This window comes from Limulus polyphemus, unplaced genomic scaffold, assembly GCF_000517525.1.
Source record: "Limulus polyphemus unplaced genomic scaffold, Limulus_polyphemus-2.1.2 Scaffold462, whole genome shotgun sequence".
Classification (NCBI taxonomy): Eukaryota; Metazoa; Arthropoda; class Merostomata; order Xiphosura; family Limulidae; genus Limulus; species Limulus polyphemus.
In genome coordinates this window covers 390,456-398,947 of record NW_013666072.1, presented here as the reverse complement: position 1 = coordinate 398,947, position 8,492 = coordinate 390,456, and the positions used below count along the sequence as shown (strand labels likewise).

General features: G+C 33.8%; 1 protein-coding gene across 2 annotated transcripts in view; it reads left to right on the top strand.

Moving 5' to 3' along the window:
• Window positions 1-8,454, top strand: part of LOC111085550 — a 98,283-nt gene extending 89,829 nt beyond the window's left edge. For both annotated transcript variants that reach the window (XM_022384646.1, XM_022384647.1), the window contains exon 4: window positions 4,694-8,454. In XM_022384646.1, coding sequence (XP_022240354.1) covers window positions 4,694-6,013 — 1,320 coding nt within the window. In that variant the 3' untranslated portion in view covers window positions 6,014-8,454. The remainder of the gene's footprint in view (window positions 1-4,693) is intronic.
• The last annotated feature ends 38 nt before the right edge of the window (window positions 8,455-8,492 follow it).

Genomic DNA, 8,492 nt, shown 5'->3' with positions numbered 1-8,492 from the left:
TTGCTGTTTTAGAAATTTTTGAATTGTTATACCGGAAATGTTAGCGACCTTTTAGCATATTATTAGTATATATATGCGCATAATATATCGTAACCAATACTTCGAGTGGCCGGTTTTTCGCTTAGGAATTCGATGGGGTGTTTTTTCAGCGCGTGAATTATTTGGAATCCTTGTCGATCTCTGCTATTAAGTATTATCGTACTTAAAATAAAAGTTCTTGAGTGTTGTTTCAAGAACAAGTCTGCTTTTTAAGATGTTTTTTGCCAGTATGTTGTATTACACTATTTGTGAAATTCCTGGGTAAACTCTATTATGAACCACTATCGTGGTTCATGATATACTCTATCTTAGAATGAAGACTACAACTTGTTTCTTTGCTTTCCATAAGAGATTAGAAGTTATTATAGGTTAACATAACAACTATAGAAGTATTAGATTCTGACTTTCATTTATTGTGTATTGGAATGAAGGCTACAAAATGGTTTTATATTCTTTAAATATGTTTTGGAGAAGCAGTGCAAAACTTTAGTGACCGATGTGTCTAAGGAGTTTCGTTTAAAACAGTTTTACTATTTAATTACACATATTTATAGTGTATTATTTGATGGAATAAATTATTTCAAAACCACTGTCCTCCTATTCCATTAAGGTGTTCCAAAAATCACCTTCAGTTATAAAGAGTTAATTATTAAAATATCCACAAGTGTAACACATTGTTTCAAAGAGTTACCCTTTTGTTACAGTAGTGTTTCAGTACGTTTATTTCTGTTGTAAATAGTGACCCGTTAAAATATCCTCAAGGGTAATACATTATTTCAAATATTTACCTTTTGTTAAATAAGTGTTCGAGTAAATAACCTTCTGTTGTAAATAGTGATCCGTTAAAATATCCTCAAGCGTAATACATTAGTTCAAAGAATTGTTTTTTGTTATATTAGTGTACTTAAGAAAGTTACATTCTGTTGTAGAGAGTGATTCACTAAAATAACTTTTAGTCATAATTCATTTCTTCTAAGAGTTAACTTTTGGTTAAAGTAGTGTTACAAAAAGTCTGTTGTAAAGAGGGATCCACTGAGGTTCCCTCTGGCGTAATATGTTGTTTTCAAGTATTAATTTGTTATTGGAAACAAGACAGCTTTCTGTAGTTTGTGTGTGTGTATGTGTTTGTAATGAGTGATCCAACAATATGCTCTCAGTTTGAGGTACATATACTAGCAACAACAGCAAAATATTTGAGACAATTAATATCTACTGTATGTAGTAACTTTAAAACCAAACTTTTACACAAGTTACTAACAAATCATACAAGTTGCCTGAACATAATGTGGAACACATAAACGTGTGGATAACGTTGTACGTAGACAACTATCATATGAACAGATGAGTTCAAGACCTAAAAGTTTTCTTGCAACTTTATAGCTTCTGTCGTTTTGTCTTGGCTCACTTTCTAAAGGAATGCGATAAAAATTTATTTAGAGCGGGCCAAGACGTCGTAAAAACGGAGAGTGGGTATGACGTCAGCGTCTTTAATTTTATACCATACCATCTCTGTTAAAAGCCAGAGATGATAAATCTCGCAACCTCTTTCTTAATACAGTAGCAGGAAGAATATAGCCACCTCCACAGAAGGATCGGAAGTAATTCCCCGAGATGGTGGGGCACTGGTGAAAGACTTGTCAAATAAATTGAGCAAGCTTGGCGATGCGAGCTTTTAACCTTCGTCTGTTCGGAGCTGAAGCCGTCGTCTAGCCTCCCTCTTGTTTTTGGAGTCAGCAGGAAATGCAAAAGGAACATTATACAAGCGACTTGGTTCGGTTGACTGTCAAAAGCACTTTGAATCGGCGATGAAAGATATGTGGAGGAAGAGGGCTTGACTGGGACTGTTGAAACGACTGTAGTAATCTGTGACGAGCGAGTTATCATAGTATAACAATGCCCGGGTTCACCAAATACTTTGTCCATAAACGTAACATATAACTGTAAATACGATTTTATGGTTTTACAATTAACTGGATTTCTTTTCTAACGCCAGCAGTCTTCATATTGGACATTTCCATAAACTCTATATATCCGTTTGTTTTCTTCTCATAACAGAATTTTTGTTTGAATTTATGCACAAAGCTACACAATGGGCTATCTGTGCTCTGCCCACCACGGGTATCGAAACCCGGTTTCTAGCGTTGTAAATCCGCAGACATATTGCTGTGCCACTGGGGGGGTTGATAACAGTGAAAACGTGTGAGAGAAAATTATCTCTCAGTACGCTTGTTGTTTGATTGAAAGACATTTCGAACATGCATGCATTTATCTTTTTTTTTTCATTTTTAGTGCATTTAGCTGGTTTAAAAGTTAGCAACAGCTTATAAACTGTTGTTTAAATTGTAGTAACTGTGTAGTTTCATGTGATTTATCTGTTTGTTTTTTGTTATCATGATAATTCAAGAACTATTAAAATAGTTTCATGTGATTTATCTGTTGATATCCTGCTTTGTCCTCGTTATAATTTAAGAATTATTAAAATAGTACAATCTTATCTGTTTGCTTTTTATACTCACGATAATTCAAGAAATGGTAAAACAGCTCCATGTTATCTTTTGTTGTTTTTTTTTTTGGTTTTTTTCTTGTTCACATAAGAAGCTTTAACATATAAGACCATCGAACTTCGACCTTTACTCATCCTGGAGAAATAAAAATTTTGAGATCCAAAGGGTATGCACCAAGTTCACAAATCTTACTTGAAAGTGTTTAGGTGGTTGAAATATACGAGCCTAAACCTCATTCGATCGTGTTATAGTGTTGAAGAGCAATTACAAAACATTTTTTTTTTCAACCATAAGTGATTTTATATTCATTATAAATGAAAGAAAACAAATTTCTCAAGATTATTAAAAGATTAATTTACGGAAGAGCTTCGCGCGTTTCAGTAAAAAACAACAACAAACATAAATATATTTAAAATGACAATAAATCACATACTGCTTTCAGTTTTGTACAAACGATTTTAGTTTAAATTTAAATATATATTTATGACTATTAATGTGTTTTTTTAAATATCTACATCCTCAGATCCTCGCGATTCGATAAGATCTACACTAACAGATCCTCATGATACGATAAAAGAACTACATCATCGTAACACGGTAAAAGGTATACACCCTTATATCCTCTGAATACAATAAAAGATCTATATCTTAGATCCTCACGATATGGTAAAAGATCTACACCTTCAAATCCTCACGAGATCGATTCATTTTGATGTTTTTAATGTTGTTTTAGACGTAGAGACAGACAGACATTTCATTTGTTATTTCAGGGTTTTGTGTTAGTTCAGTGGTAAACAGGTAGACATTCAAATGACAGACGTAAAACACATTACTAAAATGATAGCATTTTTTAATTTTATAGAAATATTATTGTTTAATGATCACTAGAGGTTGTCAGTTGTCTATTAAGGAAACTCTGGGGTAACGAAGGAACCGCTCTAATTCTCCTCTGTCGAATCCCTTAGTGAAATGTGTGGATAGTTTATTGTATACATTTGTTCACTCACTACAACAAGCTATTGAGCGTCAAGGTGGATTAAGAGGCTTATACAGGAACTGGTATGGATTTGTCAGCTACGTTTTTAGTGTAGACGTAACGTGTATCAAGATTTTTGTGCAGTTTATCTCAATAAATCAACCTGTGGTGAACAAATAGACGGGAGAACTTTTGTGACAGCTATACGTACGACTGCCGCGCCCTCTAGATTACACTCTTTCTGTTTCTTTGGAATTTCTAAATATTTGGTGATTCCAACACCTCTCCTTATGGTTGTCTCCTTTACAATTCGTTGGCGTAAAAGTAATGTTGTCTCTTTTGGCGTACTTGCCAGTTTTGGCAGGAGCTAAAAATATTATTAATGACTTTGTAAGACTCATATCACAAAAGTAACAACAAACAAGCCACACAATGTTTTATAACACATCTATTTCGAAAACTATAGTTCAGATGGCTGTTATTGGATTAAACCATTTGTCGAACGCTTGTAAGAATTACAATGTTTTTTTTTTGTTGTTGTTTTTTTCATATTGACTGACTGTAGCTTTGCTTTGGTGAAGCCGCACATTCAAAGCATTGTTTTTAGCAGGTGATTTCACAGAATTTGATTTAAATTGAAATTCTTTGAGAATTTTTGTTTCGTAAGGTGATTTACCGTCGAGGCACTCATAGATTATTTTGTTGTAAGTTTGAAATAATATCACAGCTATTACATCATTGATTTGATCCTTTTAAACAAGCAATGGGGAAGATCACGTCATTCCTCCTTTATGTATCTTTGCACTTCATTTAATCTCTCTGTGTGAGCATAAAAATTCCTGCATGAACTACAGAAATTGTTAAGGGAAGAATTTGAAGTCCCATTAATACGAGTCCCTAGTTCATGAATAAGTATTTTATTCTGCTAGAACTTTATAGTCTTTGAAAAGTCAATATTTTATTAAAATCATAGCTCCACTGTTTCTGGGGGAGCACGTAATAAAAATGCCATGAAAATATATTTTTTTGAAAGTTTTTGTAACTATTAGAGAAAACCAAGAAGCATCAGAAATCCATAGTTCCTTTATACCGTTTTAGTGTTACTTAAAGTAATGACATAATGCTACTAAACCAATTCAATTAATAACTGATGATAATATTTTTCTTTTTATAGACTAGAAACAAAAATTTAACGGACACTACGATTGCTACTATAAAACAGGAATGTAATGAAAGAGACAGTGGATTATGTCGAACAGATGAAAGCATTAAACTCGACAGTGAAGGTGAATTTGTCTGCCGTCCCGATTATGAAAAGTCCCAGCGTCCTGAGGACTTGTCAGATAATAGCCTAGACCACGAGATGGAGCTGCTTAGTAAAGAAATGGAAAATATTCAGTTGGAGTGTGAGACACTGATGAAACGCCACCTGGAACGAGAACAAATGATTGATTTGAATAGCAAACTTTCTTGTAACCTTAATGATCACAAGGGATGTTTGTTTGAAAAATTCACAAAGAGACTGGAATTACATCAAAATCAACGGCAAGATGAAAAGTCCAGCTCGAGCGCTTACAGCACTGGGGATAGTTCAGCAGGTGGCGTGTCTAGTTCAGAAAACCAAGGGTTAATGAGGCAAAGTAAGTCACCTGTATCTTTAGTGAACCCAGCGACAACAGTGAATGGCGCTCGAAGTAATCAAAAAGATCTTGTTGAGGAAAAAGGAGCTGATATGGTAAGCAACTCAAGTGTGAGAAGGTCCAGGAGCACGCCACCACTTCAGGATAGACGCTTTTCTACAGAACAAAGAACTTCCAGCAACGCCGAATGTTTTTTGGGTAAAACTATGTACACTAATAGTACTCATCTGAAGCACACCATTAAAGTACAACAGCAACTTCTACTACAGTCTATACAGAAACAAGACACTACGGTTGGTAAGCATGTAGCCTCTTTCACGAAGAAAGGACACTGTGAAGAGGCCAGGGATACTTCGAATGACCATTTAATGTCTTATCCAGTATGTGATCGCTATGGCGTGTTTTGTTTGCCAATGTGTGACTTTTCTAAGGAAATAGAACACAAGAAAAGATCCAATGATCCGAGATATGCAATCAAGCGCTCGATCAGAAATCGGATTCTTAAAGAGAGGGCTCAGAGGATTTTAGAAGAACGATGTGGGTTAACAACTGACGAAGACACCATGAGTGAAATGAAACTCGGACGCTATTGGCCAAAAGAAGCCAGAAAAATTCATCTACAGCAATCCAAAGAAAGACGAAAAAGGGAGAGCAATTTTAAAAAGTTGCAGAACAGAAAAGTTAGTGATTTTTGTGAGGACTTCGAAATTAATCCGAAGTTTAAAACATTTGCAGTTGAATCTAGAACTGAACATGATAAAGAATACTCGTATCGGCATTCTCCAGTGCTGAGTAGAGAATCAGGTGCTTTCCAATTAAGAACATACGATTTATTTTCTGTAACAACAGTTTAAGGCCATATATATATATGTGTGTGTGTGTATTTCAGTTCACAAGCTCCAAGTCTTTCTATTTTCATGGTTTTAATCAGTTTGTGAAAACGTTCAAGACATCTTATGGAAACATCCGTGCTATCGTAATGATGTCATATAGTAAGTCAAAGCCAAATTCTTGTTACAGACAAGCTGCTAGTTAGTGGTACATAAAAAGTTTCAAATAATAGTTTTAAAAGTACCTTTAGAACACTAAGATACATTCTAAATACAATTTTGAGTTTACTTCCCCAATGCTTTAAACGTTTTCATTATACATATGTTTGGCTAATGAATAATCAGCCTAAAGTTTTAGAAGTTTTTATCCTCCCAATCTATATTTTTATTTATTGAATTTAGTAGAATATGATTTTGCCTGTTTATGTTATAATTTCATAGAATCCGCTGGAAATACCACTTTCAATCAAACTTCTGAACATTTAATGTTTTTAATTGTAAAATTCAATATAAAGAAAACCTAAGCATTGTTCAGTAACTTGTTGACATTCTGGAGTTAGTGGTTAAATGAAAAATGTGATTCAGTAATAGTTTCAGTTTTATCTTATGCATTTGTGATTTTATGTTCTATGATGGTTATGTTCCTGAAAATATATAAAGTAAAAAGTAGTTAAGTGTATATGTCATGCTTTAGGGTTTAGAATGCATTTTAGACTAAGAAAATGTAAACTATTGATGCCCTGGTGGAAGATTTGATCCAGCAGTGTAAACCAAGCATGAATTGCCCAGTCTTGCCTTCAGTATTTTTATCTTGCCAACAATACAGTTTTGATCCAGTGGATTATATTAATTTTCGTCCAGCTGTCTTCGCTACTCAACAACTATTTTGAAGGAAGGTTTGAGGATTGAAAAACTTGGTGATATATATATATATATATATATATACGCTAAAACCAAAACCTGCATGTATCTGGAAAATTAGCGTGAATCACACTAAACGAACTCCCGAGTTATTTATACATTTAGGATTGTTTGCTGTAGTTTCTTGAAATTCACACAAAGCTACACGAAGGCTAGTCGTCTCAAATTTTGAAGTGATTAATTAGAGGGAAGGCAGCTAGTCAAAACTACTCACCGCCAACTCGTGAGCTCCTCTAATTGAATGGTAGGATTTGATGGCAACGGGGCGCTAACTTCGGATCCACAGTCCTTCAGGCTAACCACAGGGTTCAACCCCCATGTTTATGAGTCTCAGATATGATTTTATACTGGTTAAAGAACTATTGATAAAGAAGCTGGGTTTCGAACACTAACATTGCAGCTGAAAATGCTTGTGTTGGAACATATGTATATATATATTTGAATCCCTTTAGCTTATTATGTGTGTATAATTGACAGAAATATCATGACGCCACGTCTTCCTTCGAATGATAGTCTTTGAGTTAAGATGTTTGTGCCGTACCTTAAGAAGAACCCTCTGTATATAATTCAGTATTTTAAGATATTGTGCTCTTATAGAATGTCACAGTATAGTTTATTCATGCATAGGCCTTAGACCATAATTTCTAGCTATATTGGTGAGTGTGTTATAAAAGTCCAGTTGAATGGTTAAAGTAACTTTAGCAATTTAACTATTATTATTTAGTCTGGTAAGTCAGTAAGCACGCTAAGTATCGTGGCTACAAGACAGTGGTTGTTTTTTCAGCAAATTTAGAAAAATTAAAACTGATTTCTTTAAAAAATAATAAACATGAAACCAACGCCCATAAAAATTAAAATATCTATATAATAAATGGGTATTTATATATTAATTATAATTTATTTGTGTTTATAACTAACAGCTGTGTTCATTATAGTACTCTGCTGTATACGTTCAAAATAACACGTGCTATTTCTCTGGATTAATGTTTCGATATTACATAAACCACATAAAATAAAGGTCGGAGTCTTTAAAAAAGAGACGTATCAAGCTTGTCATGCCTTTTCAAAGTCTTTGTTTATTTTAGTTTTAACTCAAAAATGAAAGAACCAAATGATTTAGTTTAAACTAGGCCTATACCAAGAAAATAAGTATGTTATTGCCATGGGACTGGCTATATGATGTGTTTATGAAAACGATTACTGTGAGACTGATTATATGTAGTTATGAATAATATTACTATAGAACTGAGTATACGACATTATTATCAATACGATTACAATCGGACGTCCTCTGTTGGGACAGCAGTAAGTTTACAGACTTACAACGTTTAAAACCTTCGGTAGACACAACAGATAGCCCAATGTAGCTTTGCTCTAAAATAAAAACAAACAAACAAATACAATGGAAATGATTATATGACGTTCTTATGAATACAATTACAATGGAAATAATTATATGGTGTTCTTATGAACATGATTACAACGGAACTGATTATATTGATATTGTTATCAATACGATTAATATGGGACTGATTATATGATGTTCTTATGAACACCCATATAATCAGTCCCATATTAATCG